Raw genomic sequence first — 27,791 nt, 5'->3', positions numbered from 1 at the left:
AGAAAACAGAATCTGGCACTTACTCTTAGTCGTCCACTGTACTGCGACAGGAGTGGACGCGACCTCTTTAGCCTTGTTCCATTGGTCCTGGCGACCATGAGTCCAAGCGGCGATTATGCAAGTGTAAAAGCCCATGTCCTCATCCTGAGTGTGAAGCAGTCTTATTTTGAAGGTGTCAGGGCCACTGCGGCTCACGGCTATATCACCTTTCTCCAGCCTCTGCTGATACACACCTCCCGGTACCAGCACACCCCGCTCGTTTAAAGAGGCGATAATGGTTGCGCTCTGAGAGGCATCTCCTGGTGTGTTTTTGGTGTAGGACCAGGTCACGCCCAGGCGTCCATCTTGCAGGTTGAGGAGATCGGTCGCTTCACAGAGCAGTTCGGTGGGATCGGCCGTGAACTGGGGGGTCACGGGAGCGGTGAGACTCACCTTAAACTCTGGTTCTGTGATGGGTCAGGCAGAGAGAAGACATTTATTATGGAGAAGCATTAATCTGTATTAACTTAAGTTCATGTTCTGAGCTACCAGTCTTGCATTAGCCATTGTTTTGCAATTGCTGTATAAACGATGGTTAATGCCATTTGTTTATGCTTAATAGTCTAACAAGAGACTTCTAATCATTTATAAGCATGTGTGTTCATACATCATACATGCATGAATGTGTCAAGTATGTGAACCCACACACTATGACTTCATAGACTTGTTACACATCTGAGATACACAATACCCAGTTGTGTGGTAGAAGAATATAATTATGTTATTAATGCCACTTAGAAGTTACATACATGGCATGACAAGTTAGGAGTTCTTTGGTTATGTTAGAACTTCGCCAACTTAAAGTTTGTGAGGAAATTTACTACAGTTTCAGTTATTAGGATTAAAAATTTTACATTTTTGGTGTGGTCAATGGAAAAAAAAACCTTGAAGAAACAGATTTGATTGTTTTTTTCTCCCTTCCCCTCTAGATGAAACATTTCTGCCTATTAGGATTTGTTTTCTATTTTATTTATGCATTTTCTCATAATTTAATGTAGTCAATTTGTCTTCTGTTGCTGAGGGATCTCTGATTGCAGTCGAGGTGGGTATATTGCTGCTCACGCCTCCTCCGACCCGCAGGCAGCCCTTAACGGAACCCTTTTTCACCTATGCACTCTACACAGGCGTCTCTCTGTCTGCCAATTAAGGTCCTTACACAGCGTTTGAAGACCCCACCCACATAGTCCAGTCATCCTGCCCTAGAAGAACCATGTCTGCTGCAGGCACTGCCAATTATGCCCGCTAGATGGTGCCCAGCCGACCGATGGCAATGCCGAGTTTCGAACCGAGGAGTTCAAATCTCGGCGCTGGTGTGCTAGCATAATATCCCACCGCGCCACCTGGGCGTCCTATTAGGAATTTATTGATTGATTTATTAATATTGGGGGGGAAAAACACTTACTTCACACTTAATTATTTGAGGTAATTGCAATTAATTATCAGGTCCTACAATCCAATATTGTCATACATTAATTAACATCAGATTTTAATATCAGTGATTGGAAGTGACTTATTTATTTAGCTATAATGACAAGTAATTGATTGTTAAACTGTTTAAACAGTCACATTCTGCTTTTTTAAATATAGAACATTACACACTGTTTCACATCCTTGTATTTCAGTTACATGTCATGTTTACGAAGATAACCGTGTTGGTTCATGGCCAATATAGTAAAAATATTTTTTCTTATGTGCACTTCTTAAATTGGTATAGGTTATGCATGGGGTTCAGTGGTATAAAATCAACAAAAAGATAAACACAAATATTTATGAGAATCTTCTGCTAAAATGTTATAGACATATGACTGACCGATCAATAAGTGTTCTAACTTCTCTGCTCCCCAATTTATTTATTAATTAATTAATTATTAGGAGTTTAACATCATGTTTTACACATTGTGTTTACATTCATGACAGGACAGGTAGTTGCTCATTACACAAGGTTCATCAGTTAACCAGTTCAATGTCAAACACAGTCATGGATAATTTTGTATCTCCAATACACCTCATCTGCATGTCTTTGGACTGTGGGAGAAAACCAGAGCACCCGGAGGAAACGCACGCAGACACGGAAAGAACATGCAAACTCCACACAGATAGGACCCAGACCGCTCCACCTAGAGATCGAACCCAGGACCTTCTTGCTGTGAGGTGACCGTGCTACCCACTGCGCCACCATGCCGCCCCTCTAATGCTAGCAAATAACTACAGGTTAAGCCCACAGCATTTCAAAGTTAAAATTAAAAAAGGGGAACCAATACAATAAAGGCCTTGATTATACAAAGCACTTCCTTCCACACACACAGTAACAGGAACTTGTGTTTAAAGACAGTATGTGCATCCCTAACTACCAACAAACATGTTCACAATAGTTCCAAAACACATTAAAACTGGAAGTGCTTTATATCACTTCATGCTAAGCACAACGAAGAAATAAAGAGCAGCTTAGGTAAGTGTAACATAAAGACCTGGTCAAGGATGAGTTATTTTCAATTAGTAGATGTCAAAACATTTCTGTTTTACACAAACCCAATAATTGAAAAGGTTTAACCTTAGTAAAGTGTTTATTTTGACCTCAGTCACTGCTGTGTAAAGATAAACTCTGCATTCTGGCTTGCAGACTGATGGATGAGATTCCTGTTTCCAAACAGCAGGTCCAACAGCTGATCAGTTGCCTCCATGACACACAAACATGCTGGAACAATACATATAACTTGCCATGATGGTATTTATTATTTTGGGGATGGACAACTCCCTTTAGTCAGTGTCCTGTACAGGTACAGTTGGTCATTAAAGCTGGTAATGAACTAGGAAATTAAGCCACTGGCAGTGTATTAAACAGGATCCAGTACTCATGTTTGTTTGGATGAGGGTGGAATTAAAACCCTATGTCACTGGTGACCACCTGATTAGGCTTACAGTTAATCATAGGCACTCAGATGCTTTAAATCTCTAGTGTGTGATACAAATAACAGCCGCCCTGGACAAGAGTGGATATCTTTAGAAGAGGGCACAGCCATATTATACAGCTCATAGTTATTTTCTTTACTGATTAAAGATAACTCAAAATAAAGATATAAGAAAGGATAAATTATTTCACAAAAACCTCCAATACCCCAGAAGGTCATCTCCTAAGGTTTATTTATTCTGCTGTCTTTAAGCAGGAATTGCCCACTGCCCATGTAGAACTGGAGATCTACAGCGCAACTTGTCAAAGTGGAATTGTAAAATGCACAGCAAATTGCTGTGATAAGATCACCATTTCATTTGTTTTTAGAAGGCCATGTCACATGTATGATATTCACAGCGGGAATCTGTGTATTATGCTAGTTTTATCGGTCTTGTTTTATATATATGTTTTCATATACAGTATAAGGACCCTGATTGGCAGATAGAGGCGCCTGTGCAGAATGCATGGGTGGAAAAGCATTCCGTTAAGGGCTTCAGATCCCCCAGCAGCGGAAGACACATTGACTTGTTTATTACAACTGTCAAATATTTTTCTTGCTTTATTGTGTGAGAAGAGTTCATAAGCATGAAACCGCTGATACTTTATTCTCTGTCAGATTAAAACGCATTACGATTTGCCTATGCAAATTCAGGTAAAAAAATTATGAACAGTGTTTGAATTTAAGAATGAGCCAAAAAGCCTGTGGCCAATTTGATAAAGTGACAAACATCCTGAATAACTACTCACATTTTGCAATGTAAAAGTACACTTGGGTTTATTTTTGATATGAACGCCAATAGCATAGTGTAAGCCCAAAACTACAGACGGTGTGTGTGTGTGTGTAATAGGACAGTGTTAGGAGATCACAGCTACAGGGTGGAGTACACAAGGACGGACATGAATGAGGACAAATGCTCCATCCCGAGAGTTCTCTGGTGAAGTGTGTGTTAGGCTAAAATTAAGATGTACAAAATGATACAGCATCTGACAGTTACTGACCCAGTGTGTAAACAGTAAAACATGTGAAAATGTAAGGTACTTGCTGTCGCTATCATTACATGGTGATTTTGTTTGTACATACACAACATGTGGTCATATCTAATTTTAATTGAATATGTGTTTTATGCTAGTTTAAATTGTTTTGTATTTTATATATATATATATATATATATATATATATATATATATATATATATATATATATATATATATATATATACAGTGTATCACAAAAGTGAGTACACCCCTCACATTTCTGCAGATATTTAAGTATATCTTTTCATGGGACAACACTGACAAAATGACACTTTGACACAATGAAAAGTAGTCTGTGTGCAGCTTATATAACAGTGTAAATTTATTCTTCCCTCAAAATAACTCAATATACAGCCATTAATGTCTAAACCACCGGCAACAAAAGTGAGTACACCCCTTAGTGAAAGTTCCTGAAGTGTCAATATTTTGTGTGGCCACCATTATTTCCCAGAACTGCCTTAACTCTCCTGGGCATGGAGTTTACCAGAGCTTCACAGGTTGCCACTGGAATGCTTTTCCACTCCTCCATGACGACATCACGGAGCTGGCGGATATTCGAGACTTTGCACTCCTCCACCTTCCGCTTGAGGATGCCCCAAAGATGTTCTATTGGGTTTAGGTCTGGAGACATGCTTGGCCAGTCCATCACCTTTACCCTCAGCCTCTTCAATAAAGCAGTGGTCATCTTAGAGGTGTGTTTGGGGTCATTATCATGCTGGAACACTGCCCTGCGACCTAGTTTCCGGAGGGAGGGGATCATGCTCTGCTTCAGTATTTCACAGTACATATTGGAGTTCATGTGTCCCTCAATGAAATGTAACTCCCCAACACCTGCTGCACTCATGCAGCCCCAGACCATGGCATTCCCACCACCATGCTTGACTGTAGGCATGACACACTTATATTTGTACTCCTCACCTGATTGCCGCCACACATGCTTGAGACCATCTGAACCAAACAAATTCATCTTGGTCTCATCAGACCATAGGACATGGTTCCAGTAATCCATGTCCTTTGTTGACATGTCTTCAGCAAACTGTTTGCAGGCTTTCTTGTGTAGAGACTTTAGAAGAGGCTTCCTTCTGGGGTGACAGCCATGCAGACCAATTTGATGTAGTGTGCGGCGTATGGTCTGAGCACTGACAGGCTGACCCCCCACCTTTTCAATCTCTGCAGCAATGCTGACGGCACTCCTGCGCCTATCTTTCAAAGACAGCAGTTGGATGTGACGCTGAGCACGTGCACTCAGCTTCTTTGGACGACCAACGCGAGGTCTGTTCTGAGTGGACCCTGCTCTTTTAAAACGCTGGATGATCTTGGCCACTGTGCTGCAGCTCAGTTTCAGGGTGTTGGCAATCTTCTTGTAGCCTTGGCCATCTTCATGTAGCGCAACAATTCGTCTTTTAAGATCCTCAGAGAGTTCTTTGCCATGAGGTGCCATGTTGGAACTTTCAGTGACCAGTATGAGAGAGTGTGAGAGCTGCACTACTAAATTGAACACACCTGCTCCCTATGCACACCTGAGACCTAGTAACACTAACAAATCACATGACATTTTGGAGGGAAAATGACAAGCAGTGCTCAATTTGGACATTTAGGGGTGTAGTCTCTTAGGGGTGTACTCACTTTTGTTGCCGGTGGTTTAGACATTAATGGCTGTATATTGAGTTTTTTTGAGGGGAGAATAAATTAACACTGTTATATAAGCTGCACACAGACTACTTTTCATTGTGTCAAAGTGTCATTTTGTCAGTGTTGTCCCATGAAAAGATATACTTAAATATCTGCAGAAATGTGAGGGGTGTACTCACTTTTGTGATACACTGTATATATATATATATATATATATATATATATATATATATATATATATATATACACACTGTATATATATATACAGTGTATCACGAAAGTGAGTACACCCCTCACATTTCTGCAAATATTTCATTATATCTTTTCATGGGACAACACTATAGACATGAAACTTGGATATAACTAAGAGTAGTCAGTGTACAACTTGTATAGCAGTGTAGATTTACTGTCTTCTGAAAATAACTCAACACACAGCCATTAATGTCTAAATAGCTGGCAACATAAGTGAGTACACCCCACAGTGAACATGTCCAAATTGTGCCTAAAGTGTCAATATTTTGTGTGACCACCATTATTATCACTGCCTTAACTCTCCTGGGCATGGAATTCACCAGAGCTGCACAGGTTGCTACTGGAATCCTCTTCCACTCCTCCGTGATGACATCACGGAGCTGGTGGATGTTAGACACCTTAAACTCCTCCACCTTCCACTTGAGGATGCGCCACAGGTGCTCAATTGGGTTTAGTCCATCACCTTTACCTTCAGCTTCCTCAGCAAGGCAGTTGTCATCTTGGAGGTTGTGTTTGGGGTCGTTATCCTGTTGGAAAACTGCCATGAGGCCCAGTTTTCGAAGGGAGGGGATCATGCTCTGTTTCAGAATGTCACAGTACATGTTGGAATTCATGTTTCCCTCAATGAACTGCAGCTCCCCAGTGCCAGCAACACTCATGCAGCCCAAGACCATGATGCTACCACCACCATGCTTAACTGTAGGCAAGATACAGTTGTCTTGGTACTTCTCACCAGGGCGCCGCCACACATGCTGGACACCATCTGAGCCAAACAAGTTTATCTTGGTCTCGTCAGACCACAGGGCATTCCAGTAATCCATGTTGTTGGACTGCTTGTCTTCAGCAAACTGTTTGCGGGCTTTCTTGTGCGTCAGCTTCCTTCTGGGATGACGACCATGCAGACCGAGTTGATGCAGTGTGCGGCGTATGGTCTGAGCACTGACAGGCTGACCTCCCACGTCTTCAACCTCTGCAGCAATGCTGGCAGCACTCATGTATCTATTTTTTAAAGCCAACCTCTGGATATGACGCCGAACACGTGGACTCAACTTCTTTGGTCGACCCTGGCGAAGCCTGTTCCGAGTGGAACCTGTCCTGGAAAACCGCTGTATGACCTTGGCCACCATGCTGTAGCTCAGTTTCAGGGTGTTAGCAATCTTCTTATAGCCCAGGCCATCTTTGTGGAGAGCAACAATTCTATTTCTCACATCCTCAGAGAGTTCTTTGCCATGAGGTGCCATGTTGAATATCCAGTGGCCAGTATGAGAGAATTGTACCCAAAACACCAAATTTAACAGCCCCGCTCCCCATTTACACCTGGGACCTTGACACATGACACCAGGGAGGGACAACGACACATTTGGGCACAATTTGGACATGTTCACTGTGGGGTGTACTCACTTATGTTGCCAGCTATTTAGACATTATTGGCTGTGTGTTGAGTTATTTTCAGAAAACAGTAAATCTACACTGCTATACAAGATGTACACTGACTACTCTAAGTTAAATCCAAGTTTCATGTCTATAGTGTTGTTCCATGAAAAGATATAATGAAATATTTGCAGAAATGTGAGGGGTGTACTCACTTTCGTGATACACTGTATATATATATATATATATATATATACATATATATATATACACACTGATCAGCCATAACATTAAAACCACCTCCTTGTTTCTACACTCACTGTCCATTTTATCAGCTCCACTTACCATATAGAAGCACTTTGTAGTTCTACAATTACTGACTGTAGTCCATCTGTTTCTCTGCATGCTTTGTTAGCCCCCTTTCCCTGTGTCACTCATACCAGCACAACACACACTAACACACCACCACCATGTCATTGTCACTGCAGTGCTGAGAATCATCCACCACCTAAATAATACCTGCTCTGTGGTGGTCCTGTGGGGGTCCTGACCATTGAAGAACAGGGTGAAAGCAGGTTAAAAAAAGCATGCAGAGCAACAGATGGACTACAGAGTTTTATATTATTAAGTAAATTGAGGATTATTTCTGAATTATCTCGGGTGAAGATTTCTTTTAATGTATTGGTGGGCAAATGTAGTTTTTGTCTTTCACTGTTGTATTTTGGGTATTCAATCAGGATGTATTTCATGTCGATTGGTAGGTGACGGTCTACGCAAAAAGGTTACATGCAAAGTTCTCGTTACATGGTAAAAGTAAAAAAAAAAAAAGGAATAAGCAAAGTAGATACAAACTTCTTATTTAACCGCCCACATAGATTGCTTTTGTTGTTCTAGAAGGCCAAGGGGGTAATGATTAACACAGGCTTAGAATTATGAATCAGGCTTGTCTGAGCAGGCCTTACTGGTTCAGTGGTTCTTACTGTTTACTCGGAATTTGATACAAAGCGGGAAAAACCTAAAGAGAAAAGTACCTAGAGAGAGCGGTATAAATATTACATAGCAAAAGCACCACGGAAAGTTTTCTTACCCAGCTGTTTAATCAGAACTTCCACCGGGTCAGAGGCTTTGTTTGCAGCGTCATACCATCCCCCACTCCCTTTTGGCAGCCAGGCCTTGATCAGGCACGAGTACAGGCCGGAGTCTGAGGGCTGAACCTTCTGCAAAAGAAGCCTGAATGTACCCGGCTGAACCCTGCTCATGCCTGCTTGCTCAGAACCCTCCAGAAGCTGGCCATCGCGCCCCACTCGGAGAAGAACTCGTGGGTTACCGGAGCCACTCGGTGCCCCGACCAGCCATGTGACCTCCAAGCCCAGAGAAGACAGGTCATTAGCGGCTACTGAGCAGGTCAGGTTTAGCGTTTCGTCCACGCTGAGTGTAGTTTTCTTCTCCACAGACACCACCAGAGACTGGGCTAAAACATGGCAGAGAGAAGAGAATTATTACTATAAAAAGCTCAAGGCTGCATAAATAAATAAGCTTAAGGCTTCTCTTATTAATAGGACCCTACTAAAACCTTGTTTTTTAAAAATCACAAATTTTATGGACATTTCACGGCAGACATTAAATAACATACATCAATTGATGTATGTCAAATAAATGGAAGCTATAATTCACAGCACAGCCTACCTTAATAGTTGAAAGACGAAAATTCTCATCTGTTTTTGCACCCTTCTTCCCAACATCTACAGAATTGGTTGGGAGTTTTTCTAAACTCATTTACCCAAGTAATGTTTTAAGCTGCTTTACACTTTGACATCATGGATATTTTGACTAACCGATTGCTAGTGTCACCGAACGTCTTTAGTGAAATAAATGGTACAAAGACAAACTATCGGGAGCAAAATACTTCACTGGCTTGTTCTTTTGGGGTGCAGCACAGACTACAGAAAGATGATCACATGTGTAGAGAAGCATACTTTTCTATTGATTGTGGAAACCTCAAAAGGGACAAAATGCACCCAATATGTAAACATATACATAAAACGTCGTCAGCACACTACACCACAGAAAAGTCTGTTACACTAACTTAATTGCCATATGATTGCTAGGACCGCCTCATATTGTGCCCCTTATTTCATACACTCTGTAGGACTGCCACTAACGACTATTTTTCTATCGATTTATCTATAGACTATTTTTATCCATTAATCGATTCATCTAACGATTAATTTTTCTTCCAAAAATTTAATTTAGAATCTCATTTATGCTTCTTTTATTTTAATAACAAACTGTACGGCATAATAATACGGCACAAAACTAAATGTAAACAGGGTAAAGTCATGTGCTTTACACTTATAGCAGAAATAAAATAGTTAAAGGTGGGCACGCCTCATTAAGTCCAACATACAGTAACGACAGAATAACCCCAGATTCGAACCTACACATTCACTTAAAACTTACTTCACATTCTAAGCGATGTAAACACAGTGGAAAGCGTTACGTGCATTTACATAAGAAGCTTTTTGCTGCGGCAACCACAAAAAACGCGAGCCCAACGGAGCAAGTGCGCGTGCGTGTGAATGCACCCTAACTGAACTCACTAAGAAATACTGTATTCCAAGATCGCCGCGATTAAGAAGCTTAATAAAACAATATAGAAGTAAAAATGCGCCCTAACTGAACTCACTAAGAAATACTGTATTCTAGGATCTCCGCAATTAAGAAGTTAAAACAATATAGACATGCAACATTGCGCTAGCACTGCTGTGGTACCATCAAAGTTTTGCACAGTGTACAAACCACCTTTTTGTTTTGTGCCAGTTTTAAGTATTCCCAAACTTTTGATGATTCGGGTCTTGGAAAACGTTTAGCTTTTCTTTGAAAGCCCTCTACGATCGGCCTCTGACTGCTGCAGATGGCATTTTTTAAAGACTGCGCTTAATGCCGCCAACCAGTGACTGGACCAAATACGACTTAGATCATGCATGCTGAGGGAAATCATATGAATGGTTATATGAATGGAAACGATGTAGAAATTAAAAAGGATTATTTATAAGTATAGTTTTATAGACTTAAAATATTGACGTCGACGTAATCAACTAGGTCGACCAATCGCGGCAGCCCTATAGGCAGCATATTTAGGAAGGATATTCTGTCTGTCTGCCATTGATGAGCCGGAACAGGTTGGAAATGACTGCAGGGGTGTTTTGAATAACATGCATTGAAAAGGTCATATAGCATTCCTACATAGTTTGGTGTGCTTTGTAATTACATGTGGGATTTAAGGAGAGGCCCTGGCTGCTGCCTATGAGTCCTTACTTAAGTGATGTCGTTTATTTTTTGAGTATGTACATAATACACCTAGATACTTTCTTGTTAGATCCCTAGTAATTTTCTAGTAATTTCTTGTTATAATAACCAACAAAATGTAGAACGACTAGATAAAAACTAGTAGCAATAGACACAGCACAGTTCAATATACAGAGGTTACTAGCAGCTGTGATGTATTATTTCTCATTAAGATTTTGCAAAGTCTTCATGTCATGACAGTGACTCAGCTCCAACACACACCCTTAATATGACTTTTTCCCTTTGGCATGTCTCGAGAAAAAAAAAAAAGGTTGTTACTCACCTATGGGTGTGACTGCAAGATTCCCCATTTCTACACTTCGATCTAGAATCTTCTGCCAGCCTTTTCCTCCTCCAGGCTGCCTTGCCCACTCTCTTGCTGTGCACACATATGTACCCTGATCCTGTGGTCTCACCCCCTTCAGAGTCAATCCATAAGAGTCACCACTGAGTTTTAATAGAAGTTCACCGTCTGCGTAACGCTGAGCAGAACCCTGCCCGACCTTCAGCTCACTGTCAGGTCCGAACGTCAAGATCTCTTCCAAAGAGCTGCCTGCTTTTTTAACGGACCAGGTGACGGAGAGGACGGTGTGTGCTGTGTAGGCCCGGGTAACGTTGCAGTTCAGTTCCACAGACTTTCCCTCAGAGACTGCTGGCTTCGGAATGGCTGCATTCACTTTCAGAGTGTCTCCAATCACTGCACACAAGACATTAAAAACTTGGTTACATGTGCAAGAAACGGGTTAAAAGTCTATTAGAACATGAAATACCTGCCATTTATTTAGAACTATAAATTAAAAGTAGGTATCGGTTTGCTAAAGAGGAAGACAAAATGTTACAGGTTTTTCTTTTAATAGTCTCTGGTAATTCCCTGACTAACTTAGAAGATGAGTAACAGGATTCAATGAAACAATGAATCACCAAGTCTTTCCCATCCCAGGCCACAATGAACATGCCATGGTTTCTACATCAGCAGTGCTCTCGGCTGACCAAGCATCACAGACATGACTGTCTATGTCTGGGGGAATTTCTGAAGCTCTTTGAGGACTGGTGCACCAACCAGGGTGTTCCTGCCTCGTGCCCAGAGTTTTCCCGGTAAAACCAGGCCTGCCACAATGCTGACCCATTTAAAATAGTTCATGGCAATGAACTATATGAATTATGGGTGATTTAGTGCACAATAATAGTGTATTTATATATAATAATTTAAACACGTTTAATGATTTAATCACTCAAGTCACGTAAATGCATGTATACATGGGAAGTGGTAGCTCAGTGGTTAAGGTACTAGACAAGTAATCAAATGCCGGTTCAAGCCCCACTACTGCCAGATTGCCACAGTTGGGCAACTGAGCAAGGTCCTTAACTCTCAAGTGCTCAAATTTAAAGTCACTTTGGATAATGCTCGTTTGTTTGTTGGGATTTAAACGTCATGTTTTACACTTTCTTGGAGAGTCTTGGACTATTTTGTATCTCCAATTCACCTCACTTTAATGTCTTTGGACTATGGGAGGAAACCAGACCACCCGGAGGAAACCCACGCAGGCACAGGGAAGAAGATGCAAACTCCACACAGAAAGGACCTGGACCGCCCCACCTAGGGATCAAATCCGGGAGCCGACAGTGCTACCCACTTAGCCACCGTGCCGCCCCGCTTTGGATAAAATGGTCTGCTAAATGGCACAAATGTAAATGTAATGTAAATAATTATCAAGGGGTCTGAATACTTTCTTAATCCACTGTATGCATACATTAATGAAATAGCCAATTTGTTGCCTTGTGATAGCCTTATTTCACCTGTCAGCCAGTAAAAAAAGACCACCAGGGTACTACGACTATGCAGATATTGAGTTGTGGACCAGTCTTAGTACCTTAGGACCTTTCCTACCAGTGTATCAGGGGCAGCAACATTGCCCAGGCTTCTAAACCACTGTATTTACTGGCAACCCACTTATCAGTACACTTTGGAGAACATGGAATACTCCTCCTCTAGACCTTAATCAATGGACAGTAAGACCCAGTAAGATCTGAGACATGCTGCTGAGCATGATACTCATAGAATTGGCCTGAATGGTACCAGCAGACCCATTATAGACTTTTAAACAGAAATAAACATCTCAGTCATGACATGTGTTCTGTTAACCCATGTCAAAGTTACCATTTCATGATACAGAAAAGAGCCAGACAGACCTCAACTATAAGGAAACAGGTTGAAATACTGACTGGATCTTGTCTTTAGCCTACATACATGACCAAATGTTTGTTGACACCCCTTCAACATAATTGAGTTAAGTGTATTAGAGACTTGGAAGGAGCTGAAACGTTGGTCCCTACTCAATCATCAGCGACCTCTTTTTCCATTCAGGAGACCCATTTTACTCATTTAAACAGGAATAAAATAAACCCACCTTTAAGTTCCACATCTGCATAGGTGTTCCCAGTGATAATAGTATCGGTGCTGGGAGTGGTGCAGCGATAGATGGTGCTATCCGTGGCTCTAACCTTCTTAATAACAAGCTGTGCCTCAGCATCTCCCAATCTACCGACACTTATGTCACCGCTGTTGACCCGGTCCAACACTGACTTGTCTGGAAACGAAGGATCAAATGTGGAAATGAGCCTGACTTCGTCTTTGCCGTTTACTAGCAGACTCCATTCGAAATCCTGCTCCAGGGGTCCCTGATATTCCGAGACGTTGCAGCGGATAGACACGGACTGCCCCTCAACACTTAACAGAGGACCGACGGGCACTTTCACCACCCTGCTTTGACATAGTACAGCTGGAAAGGCAGAAGAAAAAAAAATACATTGTTAACCAAATCACCTGTTACTTGGCTTCATTGTAACACATTTTAATCAGTAAAATGTTTTTAAACTATTGTGCATTTATTAAATCAACAATTTACAACATTTTAATTATTATTAATAACCAGTAAGTGGGCAGTAATGCAGAACAATTACATCAACAAAAGAATGACACAACCAGGGCAAATTTTAGCATACAATGACATACATTTCAATCCAAGTAGGTCTATAAACAGTAGTCAATTTTAAATTGTTATTATTAGTAATAAAAGATTTATAGGTTAAAGACATTGCTGAGAATATTATAATTATCATTTGGCCAGCAGAGTCCTGCCTTTACGTATATTTACCATTAGACCAGTGGCAGCACACTGATAGATTAGTCTCTGTTTGATTTTGAGTTACTTATTACACAAGGTTCATCAGTTTACAAGGTTATATCAAACACAGTCTTGGACAATTTAGTGTCTCCAGTTCACCTGACTGCATGTCTTTTGACTGTGGGAGGAAACCGGAGCACCCGGAGGAAACCCAAGCAGACACGGGGAGAACATGAAAACTTCACACAGAAAGGACCCAGACCGCCACACCTGGGGATCGAACCCAGGACCTTTTTGCTGTGAGGCAACAGTGCTAACCACTTAACCACCGTGCCTCCCAGGAACATAATAAACAACGTGTCTACAAAACGGGATGCAACCGACAGTAAGGCTGCAGCATTTGGCATAACAGGTGTTGTGCACTGACACACAAGTGCAATTTCAGTGCATATAACAATGGCTAATTCCTAGTTCACACTACATAATTTTAGCCCTGATTTTCCACTTGTCAACAGGTTTTGTAGCTCTCAAACAGATGCGCCAGCTCGGGAGGCAAATCAAGGCTCGCCGATCGCTTTAGCATGCTAAACATCTGTACCTGTCAGCAACTCCAAATCCCGTTGTGTGAATAGTGTTGTGACCAGGTTATGACAGGCAATGAGTGCGGTGTCGAGCTACAGCCAATGAAAAGCAAAATACGGAGTGAGGGGAAACCTGGGGGAGGAGTGGTATAAACGTCAACAAGCACGGCTCGAGCAAAATATATGAGGGTTCTTCAAAAAGTTTCCGCACTCTATCTATTAAGAATTTCAAAAACAATGACATCATTTTTCTACGTTACCTTCTGATGCATTTTTCCCAGCATCGTACCAACTTTATAATGCCATCAGCAAAAAATGTTTTGGGTTGAGCATGTAGCCACTGATGCACCGCTGCTTTCACATCATCATCGCATGAAAATCTTCTTCCCCTTAAAGCTTATTTGTGCGTCCAGAAACAGGGCTCTAGAGTGCGACCAATTTGGTCGCACATGCGACCTAATTTCTCAATGGTGCGACTAAAAAAAATCTCAGGTCGCACCGGTGCGACCAGGCGTCCGAGGGAAAAAAAAAACAACAGACACACATTAGGCCAATAACATGGTCTAAACCAATCAGAGATAGTGAAGGGCGGGACAATATTGTAGCGGTGATATGTGAGCGACATTCATCTCAGCCAATCAGAATGCAGCACCAGGTTCATACACGTGCGTTCGGACGTTCTGCCGTAAGTTTAGTTTTGTATATGAGACTCGCCGGATGTTCCAGAATGGAAGTTCGGGTTCTGGAGCTCGGCGGTGTAAAGTGTTGTAACGCTCACTTAAGTCCTGACTAAACAGTTAAAGTGACTCGACCCTGCCGTGTGCCTTTATTCCCACACCTCCACCACCGCACAGCAAAAGACCCGCAGCATCCCCACCGGACAGCGGCTAGGTGAGCCGACCCTCTACAGTAGCAAGGGGCTAATGCTAGCGGTAAAGTGCCGCGATAGTGAAAGTAAAAACACGACAATATTTTCGTTAAGTAAAATATAAAAATAACTAAAAGACCAAAATATATTACAATACATGTAGTCAAAATACGCAGTGAGTGCACCGCAAGCGATTTTGGGAATCTGTGTAAAAGATCCAGTAAAGCCGATAATATAATGCACTGCATTTAAGATTACACTCTAACACACACACAAACATATACATATAATTTTAAATATACACACACATATAAATAGATATACACACATACATACACATTTACTCTATTATTTTTATAATTTTTATAAGTGTGCTATAATTAGTCTGTAATACTATAATTAACTGTAAAGAAGACAGTGGCCGGCAATAGTATATTTGTGACTGGTTCTAATACATTTCGAATTGAAAGGCTGAAAAAGCCCAATGCATCTATAAAACACATTACATGCCACGATAAATGCACTGCCCAAGTGTCCCCCTCTCCCCACTGCCCTTCATTGTCAGGCAGCAGCAAACAGATCATCAGACGAGGCCATGTTGACCATATTGTTAGTCATTTCCAAGTCAATATTGCCTGTATGGACAGTGATTTAAAAAAAAAAAACAAAAAAAAAAAAAAAAAAAGTGAACCTGTAAAACTGCGGTGTTAAATGCGATGCGGTCGAAAATTTGGGTGCACCTAACTTTTGTGCTGGTGCACCTAAGAAAAAAAGTTAGGTGCACCAGTGCAACCAGTGCAAAACGTTAGTCTAGAGCCCTGAGAAAGGTGGAAATCAGATGGCGCTACATCTGGACTATAAGCTTTCTCAGTCTCTCAGACATGACTAATCACTACTCCTCCCATCCTCACAAAAATATAAAAGTGCAAAAAACTATTTAAAGATCACTCGTAGTTTCTATCAGAATTCGTTGGCATACTTTGACAACTTTGAGTCGTGTAGTGTGAATTTAGGCTGACGTGTAATATCCGTGGTCTCGGCTCCATTCTCAGTTACTAATTTACCAGGCAGCATTAAGCAATGTCAGTTAATCTGCTGATAATTAGCATCCCTATTTTCAGCATTATTTGTGGGAGTTTTGACACCCTGACAATAAGTTTTTCTTCCATCTCTAGTGGGAACTATAATCTATAGACCAAAAACAGATAACACCACTTCATAGTGGCAGAGATAAAGCGCATACCAATTTGCTTAGTGCTCAATTTCTATGGCTAGTACTTCCCCATTTGTGCATATCAGCCCCTTGTGTCAAAGGTTTGATGGTTCTAGACCAGCAAGAATATGGGGCCAAAACAGCACCAACTTTTCAGGCCAAGAACCTGTGATTTTGCATTCTTTGTTTGTTTATTAGGATTTTAACGTCATGTTTTACACTTTGGTTACATTTATGACAGGAACGGTAGCTACTCGTTACACAAGATTTACAAGTTCATATCTCATCATCACTTCTCAAGGTTATATCGAACACAGTCATGGACAATTTAGTATCTCCAATTCACCTCACTTGCATGTCTTTGGACTGTGTGAGGAAACTGGGACACCCGGAGTAAACCCACGTAGACACGGAGAACATGCAAACTCCACACAGAAAGGACCCAGACCGCCCCACCTGGGGATCAAACCCAGGACCTTCTTGCGACAGTGCTACCCACTTAGCCACCGTGCCGCCCGATTTGGCACTGTAAAAGAATTATGGCACCAACATGCAGGTGAAAAAGTGCTAACAAAAATGCTGGAACGTAATGCTCAAGTACTGTAACACCCTTGTGTGCCAAGAATCTTGTGAAGCACAGATAGATATAAATTACATTATTACCAAGTGCATTTAATGTAATTTTGGTTTTAAATTTGTGGTTATATCGCCATTTTTTTGTTGTTTTTGAAAATTACTTAATTTATCTGGATTTTAGAGCTATTTAAACAAGCTTTATTGTTAGGCTATGATTCGGTATATTATTGCTTTATAATGACAAAGATGAGACGGCTTTAAGACCAATGAAATGCGTGTTTAGGCTATTGTTAAATACAGAACAGAGCAGGGATGCGCGTCTTTTCTCTATTAAAAAAAGGTTTAAATAAGCTTCTAGCCTAGGTTAGATATACACTGTAAAACAAAAAAAAAGTGTTTAGGCTAAATATTTTAAATGCACATCTAATCAAAATATGGTAAAAAAAATAGAATAAAGAATAAAGTCTGTAAGAGTTTAAACCTGCGTTATCATGCGCGCTAGAAGAACCAACATGTTCACCTGATGTGTTTTAGAGAGGATCTGAGTGGGGTAGCGATGTTCCCCTCGGTACTAAAACTCTCTCTGATGGTGCTCGTTGCATTAATACACTGTAGATGTACTGAACCTGCATGCGACTTTAGAGATCAGAGAAAGTCTAGCCTGGTTATCGTGCCACTATTAACCATCTATTTAGTAGGTATAATTAACATAACAATATATACTACATTTCAAGTTATTATTCGTTTCAATACATTTTTATTCAATGAAAAAATGCATTTAAATCATTCCAGCAAGCCAGCAAGAGAGAATCTGCAGGCTGCAATACCATATTAACCGTCATTAAGTGTTTTAGTACGCCGAGGCTGTTTGAATATAGTCTAAATTACAAGTATTTATTGAGTGTGAACTCAATTTAATCATTAATAAACTTGCCTATAATTCCTGTTGCGATTGTTTACATTTTAAAACACAAAGCCTGACACTCAGCAGCAACGCATGAGAACAGGTTGCGGGAAAATGTCGCTCCTATCTCATTTTCATTATAAATTTATTTAACATTTATTACGCACGAATGTAAGCGTATAAAACAAGATGGACCTGCAACAATAAAAAAAAGGAGAAGAAAGAAAGAAAAAACTTGAATATCGCGGTGTTGCGGTTGTCCAGCATGCCCTGCGGTTGGCTGGTCTATACCGCGATATTTCAAAATTGCGGTTAGCGCGACAGCCCTAGTCACAGACCTATTTTAGGGTGGTGCCTACCCTTCCACTCTATGACCTCATGTAGTTTGCATTGCTGACCTAAATTGTGAGATTCCTGATCAGTCAGTGAGGCATGTTTTACATTATTTCCCAATGACTGGAAAAATCAAATAATAATAATAATAATAATAATAATAATACTGTGCAGTTTGGGAGACCAAGTTTAGGAAACAGAATAGTTAACACTAAATTGTAACCATAGTTACGTTTCTGAGTGACAAAAATGACACGACATGGTGGCTCAGTGGGTAGCACTGTTGCCTCAGAGCAAGATGGTCCTGGGTTCGATGGAGCAGTTTATGGAGCAGTCTGAGTCCCTGCTGTGTGGAGTTTGCTTGAACTGATGAATCTTGTGTAACGAGTAACTACCTGTTCTTTCATGCATGAAACCAGTGTGTGTAAAACATGATGTTAAAATCCTACTAAATAAATATGTAAATAAATAATTAGATTTGTCCTCCATGAGGTAAAAGCTAACGGATAGTAAGGAACTTGCATCATAACTAAGCTTCCGTCAGGCTAGCAATCTAGGTGTGTGTGTGTGTGATGTAGCAGTCTAACATGCTAACCCACCAGCCCCAGAGTTAAAATCTCAGCAGTGCGATTGGCCTGGCTGGATGCTTAACATACACAATCACTGGTGTCTGAAACAGGGGAGGTTGAGGCCCTGCACAAATCATGCAGGGTGTGACTTTCTATATGCGGTACAAAACTCAATGGGAATTCACTGTGGTTGGTGTGAAAGTAGGTGACATTCACACGTGGGTTTGGTGCTAGTCTGTGGTCCTCCATAGCTAGCATGGGGCTGTTGCAAGGAGAACAGAAAACTAAAAATGAATAAAGGAAAATAAGAGAAAATGTAACCTAGATGTACTGCAAATATGCAATACTTAACAAACTGTGATTTTTGCTTTTAAAATAATCAAACTCATGAGTAGTAAGTAGCATTAAAAACACTACTACACCTATTCCCTCCTATTCAGCAAATAAACACTGAAAATGTTACTACCAAATACAGAAATCAAGTCCATTTATGGAAATGTTCACTGTAAACAGTCCTACTTGGCAACCTTCTCACTTAAGTGCCAAGGTGAAGAAACTTAAGCCACAAGAACAAATGTTTAGATCTGATACATTGTATAGTTCAGTGTTTGACACGGAGCACACACACACCAAGTAAGGCAGTAAGGCAGACAGCATGGCAGCCACATAAGGAAATTAATAACAAATTAACTTTAAGAGCATTCCAGAAAGATGAGGGAAAAGTCAAATGGGACAGTAGCAAACAGATATAGTGAGCATGTTAAGGCTTGCCTCTACATGAAGCCATGGGCATGTGGTTACAGATAGTTTCAACCCAGAAGAGGCTGTTATCTAACACAAAACAAATGAAAAATTACCCAATAGGGCTTTAACCTTCAAAACCGAAAGCCAGGTATATGCTTAGATTTGTGAACCAGCAGGTGCCTGAATTCATATAAAAAAAAAAAAATAAAAATAAAAAAACATACCCATCTCCTTGTTTCTCTGTGTCTTTGTTTGGGTGACAAAGTTAACAAATTAAAACAATTAGAAAGCAAATTTGCAAATAAATTACATGAATTTTGCAAATTTTGGCCAAATACTCCACTATGATTTTAACTACAGGTGTGACAGAAAATATAAATCTTTGGAAGATTAAATAACTTAAAGCGCAATCTAGCTCTGTGGACAAGTTGAAAGTCACAAATAGACGATGTAGTACTTTGTTAATACTGCCATTTAACAATGAATCAACTCATACATAATATTGATGATCACTTATTTGTAGTCTGTATGAGCTAAAGTTGGGTTACAACATGATTAAACCTAGGTAGCTCAACAACTACCCTCAGTTTGCTTCATATAATATAGTGTGTCTGTGTGTGGAAGAGTACATTTTGTTTGTTTGTTTATTAGGATTTAACGTCATGTTTTACACACTTTGGTTACATTCATGACAGGAACGGTAGTTAAGTTTAATGTCAAACACAGTTCTGGACAATTTTGTATCTTCAATTCACCTCACTTGCATGTCTTTGGACTGTGGGAGAAAACCGGAGCTCCCCGAGAAAACCCACACAGACACGGGGAGAACATGCAAACTCTGCTTTGTACATTCATCCCAAGTACCCAATTTATTAGTTGAACTGGGGCCCTGAGAACCCCCACTGACCAGATGTTATTTGGGTTGTTATTTGTGTTTTGCTTGCTGCATGAATTCTATCTCACAGAAAAAATAAATTGAGAATGACTGGTAATCTGAATCTCAAGCATATTTGGGTTATGTAGCCAAGACAAGACAGTGATCAATGGACAGAAGTTCTTCACATCAATCTGAAAGACAGTACTTCAGTTACAAAAACATGTAAGCTCACAGTTGTTGCTGCTAATGGTGGCAAAACCAGTTATTAAGCTCAGGGGAAATAACTTTTTCCACACTGGGTTGGATCACTTAAAATTGCATTTTGTGTTTACTCAATTTGTTTGTTACTCAAATCCTGTTACCAAAACCAAAATGGTCAAACTAATTAATAAATAACTTAATTTAGAACTAAACCACCCAACTGTTGTTTTTATGTATTATAAAAAGCTAAATACTTATTTTGCAAATAAATATATTTAAAACATACACCTTGTTGAAAATATTTAGTGTATTCTACATATATTCTAAGAAATGGGGTAGAGGTTGTGTTGCACCATAAAATGAATGCCAAGTGACAAAGAGAAAGCCAGGTTGTGTCAGTGGTCCGCAAAAAATAGTTCATGTAGTCCTTGGGTGATCAGGGGACGGGTAAAATTGGACCTTAGTTCAGTGCATTTTCAAAGTGTCCTGTTTAGTACATTTGTTTATATTTCAATGTAAAATAAGTTCGGAAAAGCTGTTATTAAGCTATTAAAGTATTATTAATAACAAATTATACCAGCCTAATTTCACTTCCAAATGAATACTGGTTACCTTGCTTTTAAAAAACACATGTGGCTAGTTTGCAGAAGTAGGAAACAATGCCAGATCTTTTTTTGATTTAAGGGGGTTTACGCTGCCAGACTGGTTCTTGGGAGTTGAGATTTCCATCTACAAGATACAGACAATGATGTCTTAATCCAGTTTCTTTCTAGCTTTTTTAATAAATAAATTGGAAGTGAAAAACATTGGCTTTTTTGTTTGTAAACAGTATTTCATGTTGTTTCTGGTCAGCTTCATTTCATTTGTAAATATACATCCATTCCAGCATTTTGGACCTGCAACGCATTACAAAAAAAGTTGGGATGGCAGTTTAGGGCAACAAGTGCAGAAGCCAGGGTCTGTCATGGTACGGGCTTGTGTCAGTGCCCTTTGGCAATAGTACATACACTTCTGTGATGGCAACATTAATGCAGAAAAGTACATTGAGATTTTAGAGCATAATATACTGCCTACAAGGGGCATCCACATATTTTTAAACAAGACAATGCAAAACCACATGTTGTACACATTACAAAGGTATGGCTGTGGAAGAAGAGGGTATGGGTACGGGTACTGGACCAACCTGCCTGAAGTCCTGACCTGTCCCCAATAGAGAATTTTGAAACCAAAAATGCAACAGCTCCATAATGTTGCACACCTTAAGACATGTTTGCAGGAAGAATGGGACAAAATAACACCTGAAACACTTCATCACTTGGTATCCTTGGTGCCAAAGCATCTTTTAAGTGTTGTGTAAAGAAAGGGGAAAATTTTAAATGCTTTATTGTTTCAACTTTTTGGGAATGTGTTGCTGGTCTAAAATGCAAAAATGGATGTATATTCAATAAATTAAAAGCTGGCCAGACAAAACATGAAATATCTTGGGTTCAAATTGCCGACAATGAAATACAAGTCAAAGCAAAATTACAAAAAACACTGTTGTTTTTTTTTATTTGAATTTTCCAAACTGTACCAACTTTTTCTGATTTGGTGTTGTAGAATGTTTTAAAGCTCGGGCATTATCAGTGACTAATAGCTTTTAAGTAACGTGCAATTATGTAAATACTTGAATCACACCCAATAAATTACCTTAATTTTACTAGTTGTACAAGTTCCTAATCAGACAATGAAAGTAGATTTAGATACAAAATGTTTTAATATTTAAAAAAGACTTTGAGAAAACAGCAATCATTGCAATACTGCGAATGATAATTGTTGTTATTAAAATCTAAATGCATGACAAACAGATCGGTTTGTGCTAAAACTATTAGCAGATAACAAAGATAAAGTATCTAGTTTTAAGATCATTTTATTTCACATTAAAATACAAATCTGCATATAGATATATTTTATTAAATATAGGTTAAGGTGTCCATGTAAATAGATATTTATTTTTGTAGCTCTTTGAGTAACTACCCTATGATACAATGCACCACTTGCCCAGGCTACATATTTGAATCTTTTAAAAACAGTCAGTATTTAACAATATGGTACCTTGAAACTCGGCGTCAATTGGTTCTCAGACTGGCGTTGAGTTTCAAGGTATTTTTCCCCAATAAGGATGTACAGGAAAACCTGTTAATGTGTTCCATGGTCCTGTGGACTTGCATATATTTTAGGCGTATGTAAAATAATGGGGTTGTTTTTGACACTTACACACTGAAAATAACACAAATATCATAGAAAAACACTGAAATAAAAAGCTGATTTCTACAATTTCTTAGAACCCCGAGCCATAACATAAGTTTAAAAGTGAAACAGTGAGGAAAAACCAGCTAAACACAAATACATGTGGACGCTTTCAGAGTGAATCTGACGGTTATTACACACAAATGCAGATTAGTCTCAAATGCACACTTTGATGACGTTTTACTGCACAGCTCGAGTCAAGCGCTGAATAAAGCGAATGTTCATTGTTAATTTGAAATTAAATAAATAATTGTTTTAAAAGCTTCCCGCATTTTATACAGTTAATGCACATATGCACCTTACCTACTTGTAAATAACCTCTATTGCACAAATTTGTATCGCTGCTGTATTGTTTATTTTATTCTATGTTTATATATAATATACCTTTCTATTTTTTACTTAGTCTGTCAGTGTACCGTACTGTACATCCTCATTGCAGACTTTGCCTGATGTTGTACTGTTCATGCTGCTGCTATACTGTTTATTGTTTATTATACATTTAGTTATAGTGTCCCTTTTTATTATTTACCTTGTTGTATGTATGTTGACACCTGCACCAAAAGAAATTCCTTGTACATCTGGTACTTGGTGAATAATAAAGATTCTGATTCTGATTCTGACAAAAAAAAAAAAAAAACTGAACACGTTGAGTTTAAGGGTTTTTCTTGACATAGGGCGTTGAGTTTCAAAGTTTCTAAGTTTAGGGGTACATTGAGTTACAAGGTACCACTGTATTTCATTTACTCATCATGTGCATTTTTGGTCAGAAGAACACCTGTATTTTCTTAATTTATGTTTTGATGATTTTTTTTTATTTATAAAAAAAAAAAAAAAAAAAAAAAAAAAAAAAAAAAAATTCCTTTTTTTTTTTATTTTCCATTTTTTTACTTTTCTATTCTTAAAAAAAAGAATAGAAGCTTTGCAAAAGAAGTATTTAGCTTTTTAATTAACACTTTCAGTAAGTAAGTAAGTAAAATTCATTTATATAGCACTTTTCACAGATAGGAATCACAAAGTTTAATAATAAACTTTAATAAACCTTAGTTTATTAGAGGTAGATAGTTGTGGTTAGGGTGGTTTAGTTCTAAATTGAATTATTTATTAATTAGTTTGACTATTTTGGTTTTAGTAACAGGATTTGTTAATGTAACATTAGCTTGTGTGTATGTACAGTGGAGTGAAATTATTTGGTACTTTCTGATTCCTTCTGTTATTGCATTTTGGTCACACCTAGGACAAAAACAAATCGAGTAAAGTAAACACAAAATGCATTTTTAAGTGATGTGGTTCTGTGTGGGAAAAGTTTTTCCCTTAAGCTTAATAACTGGTTTTGCCACCATTAGCAGCAACAACTGTGAGCTTACATGTTAGTAACTGAAGTACTGGCTTTCAGATTGATATGAAGAATTCTGTGTTGATCAATTCTGTGTGTCTTGTCCTGGCTACATAACCCAAATGTGCTAGTTGTGATCAGCAGCGCCTTAATAAAATACAGGCCAAGAAACACGACTGCGGTCAGAACTTGAACAATAAATGTAACCCAAATAATAAACAAGACAACTTACCGAATCCAACCAGACAAATAAAGAGCTGAAAAGCTCGGTCCAGTGTTCTCATGTTGAGAGGAGCTGGTTTTCCCACGGGAGCAGATCTCGCCTTTGTGAGTCTATCAGCAGTAAAGAAGCGCGGCTCTGTCCTGATCCAACACTTTCACTTAATCCAGAGAACAACGCGCCCCTTTATGTTCCACAAACTTCTCCCGAGTATCCTTAGTTACCAGAGTATACTTAACACCAAGCTCCCAATATAACCCTCTCACACACTAACAGGAGTGTAAAAGTTCTGCTGGTGCTTCGCGAACAGCCCGCTAAACTGAGTAAATCAGCGGTGTGGTCACTGCGAGCGGAAGTTGATTGTGATTGGATCCGTTTAGTCCCGAGCGGAGAAGTTCTCAGCCGCAGGTGAACCGCACCGCACCCAACAGGACACAACAGCCACTGCGCACGCGCAGCACAGGCGCTAATTAGCCTTCCCGGAATAGCTCAAAACGTCTGGAGACACACTATAGGACAGACACTGATCAACCATAACATTAAAACCACCTCCTTGTTTCTACACTCACTGTCCATTTTATCAGCTCCACTTACCATATAGGAGCACTTAGTTAGTTCTACAATTATTGACTGTAGTCCATCTGTTTCTCTACATACTTTTTTTAAAGCCTGCTTTCACACTGTTCTTCAATGGTCAGGACCACCACAGGACCACTACAGAGCAGGTATTATTTAGGTGGTAGATCATTCTCAGCACTGCAGTGACACTGACATGGTGGTGGTGTGTTAGTGTATGTTGTGCTGGTATGAATGGTTTAGACACAGCAGCGCTGCTGGAGTTTTTAAACACCGCACTGTTACTGCTGGACTGAGAATAGTCCACCAACCAAAAACATCCAGCCAACAGCGTTCCGTGGGCAGCGTCCTATGACCAGTGATGAAGGTCTAGAAGATGACCAACTCAAACATCAGCAATAGATGAGTGATCGTCCCTGACTTTACATCTACAAGGTGGACCAACTAGGTAGGAGTGTCTAATAGAGTGGACAGTGAGTGGACACGGTATTTAAAAAAACTCCATCAGCATTGCTGTGTCTGATCCACTCATACCAGCACAACACACACTAACACACCACCACCATGTCATTGTCACTGCAGTGCTGAAAATGATTCACCACCTAAATAATACCTGCTCCGTGGTGGTCATGGGAGAGTCCTGACCATTGAAGAACAGGGTGAAAGCAGGCCAAAAAAAAGCATGCAGAGAAACAGATGGACTACAGTCAGTAATTGGTAACGTAATTTTATGGCACCATGGCAATGTGGATAAAGTAGGGTTTAAATATTTCACAAATGCATTAATGACTTTGCAATTATGCAATTATGTTATTAAACTTTAATAAACAAACAGCTATTTATTTATTAAATAAATACCTATTTAGCTATTTATTAGCTATTAAATAATTTTCTGTTTTACTGGGTCATTACCTGACAAACTCTCTCACACCTTTATTTGACAATGACACAGTCATTGATTGAGAAGTCCTGGCCGGATGCATTTTTTAGGTCCAAAGCAGAGGACGTGTCTGAGAAAAGAGGACGAATGGTCACCCTATAGTAGTTGTTGTGCACTGTTGTGCTGAAACACATGAATTCAATAATTAGAAAATGTGTCCTAATACTTTTGTTTATATAGTGTATGTACTGTAGGGTGTCCATACATCCAGTATTTGGACGGATGGACCGGTTTTCATCTGCCTGTCCGTAGTACTGTAGGGTGTCCATACATCCAGTATTTGGACGGATGCCTACCCTGCCTGGGGATCAAACCCAGGATCCACGACAGGAGACGACAGTGCTACCCACCGAGCCAGTGAACTTGAAATAAAATAAAATATTAACAATATTTATAAATAATAACATAGTGTAAGCCAGTCATTTGCCATTTTCTAACCGGACATTCACAGTATTTACAAAATAGCAATGAACATGCACTGTGATGACAGCACATTACAAAAATATGTTTTTGTCCTTACCCACTTGAAGGTAAAATGTAGCACAGCCAGACCACTGTTTGTTTTTAGGAAGAAGCTGTAGTACCTGGGATCTATGTTATAAATAATGCCTGTGGTATTGCTGTGCTGCTAAAATGTCAGAAAGGAAAGTTGTCCACTGTAATTCAATAAAAACTATGTTTACATATTTTTACTTGATTTACATAAAATATTTAGTCATATAAATACTTCTTTCATACTGCATACTTATATCAGTACAGTAAATATTTTACAGTATAGATTGGTGCAGTATGCAGTATAGTCCTAGATAACAGGTCAATCTAAACACAGCAGTTCTTCCCATTATCCCATTATGTACAGCCCTGCCCTGAATTAGTGAAAACAAACATGGCACACCTGCAGGACTTGCCCATACAAGCAGTTTACTGGCCTAATTACTGACCCAGCATACTGATGAGACCAGCTCAAATGATTTCATGATTTCATGATATCAAATTATTCTTAGAGTCAGTTTAAGCAAATTATCAAGTAGCCTAGACAGCAAAGACATGAATGCTCTTTTCTTGCTTGTATCAGCAAAAAACATTTCCACATTTGTCACATTTGCTCATTAACCTGGCAGCACAATGTCATAAAAAAGTAAATCTGTGAGTGTGTGTTGCCCTGAAATAAATTGCTGCCTGAGGTGCCAGTGTTTTTGGGTGGCACTATGCTCACTGTGATTTTTAAGTAAATGAAAGTCATAAGAAGCCCTAAATCTATTGTTTAGTTAATAGTATGGTCATGATTTTATTTATCAGGGCAAGCAACAGCTACTTAATTACTTAAAATGCCCAAAGATTATACTGCCTGTTTAAATTTGCTTTTTTAGTGCAGCTTATTGATTTGCAATAGTTTTGATCTAGGTTTTTTTATTGTTTTCCCCATCTATATTATTAAAACTTCTCATATTCATCAATGAGCCAAAATATTGGAATTACCTGCCCAATAAGCTGTCAAAACAGCTCTGAACCTCCAAAACACAGACTTCACAAGACATCTGGAAGAGTTCTGTATTGTCAGATACCAGGACATTACCAGCAGGTACTTTTAGTTCTTTATGTTGGCTAATTTTACAGTTCACCCTGGGCCACCTTTTTTTCTCAGCTTAACAATGCACATAATAAAAAACAAACAAACTAGTATTTGGCTGCTCAGGTGACGCAGAGGTGAAAACACATGCCTGAACCAGAGCTGGGATTTCGAATACATCGTAAGGCTGAGTGGCCACATAAACAACGATTGGTTCAGATATGTGCAGGACTAAGTCGAACTGG

At 39.5% G+C, this 27,791-nt stretch overlaps 1 protein-coding gene across 1 annotated transcript in view; it reads right to left on the bottom strand.

Annotated features, from left to right (window-relative positions):
- Positions 1-24,659, bottom strand: part of LOC134324153 (prostaglandin F2 receptor negative regulator-like) — a 35,855-nt gene extending 11,196 nt beyond the window's left edge. The window contains exons 1-5 of the mRNA XM_063005831.1: positions 24,473-24,659; positions 13,036-13,407; positions 10,911-11,324; positions 8,367-8,750; positions 24-446 (exon numbers count right to left, since the gene is read on the bottom strand). Of these exons, the coding sequence (XP_062861901.1) occupies positions 24-446; positions 8,367-8,750; positions 10,911-11,324; positions 13,036-13,407; positions 24,473-24,524 (1,645 nt within the window). The 5' untranslated portion in view covers positions 24,525-24,659. The remainder of the gene's footprint in view (positions 1-23; positions 447-8,366; positions 8,751-10,910; positions 11,325-13,035; positions 13,408-24,472) is intronic.
- Between the last annotated feature and the right edge of the window lie 3,132 nt (positions 24,660-27,791).

Source organism: Trichomycterus rosablanca, chromosome 12 (assembly GCF_030014385.1).
Source record: "Trichomycterus rosablanca isolate fTriRos1 chromosome 12, fTriRos1.hap1, whole genome shotgun sequence".
Taxonomy (NCBI): Eukaryota; Metazoa; Chordata; class Actinopteri; order Siluriformes; family Trichomycteridae; genus Trichomycterus; species Trichomycterus rosablanca.
This window is presented reverse-complemented; position numbering and strand designations above follow the sequence as displayed.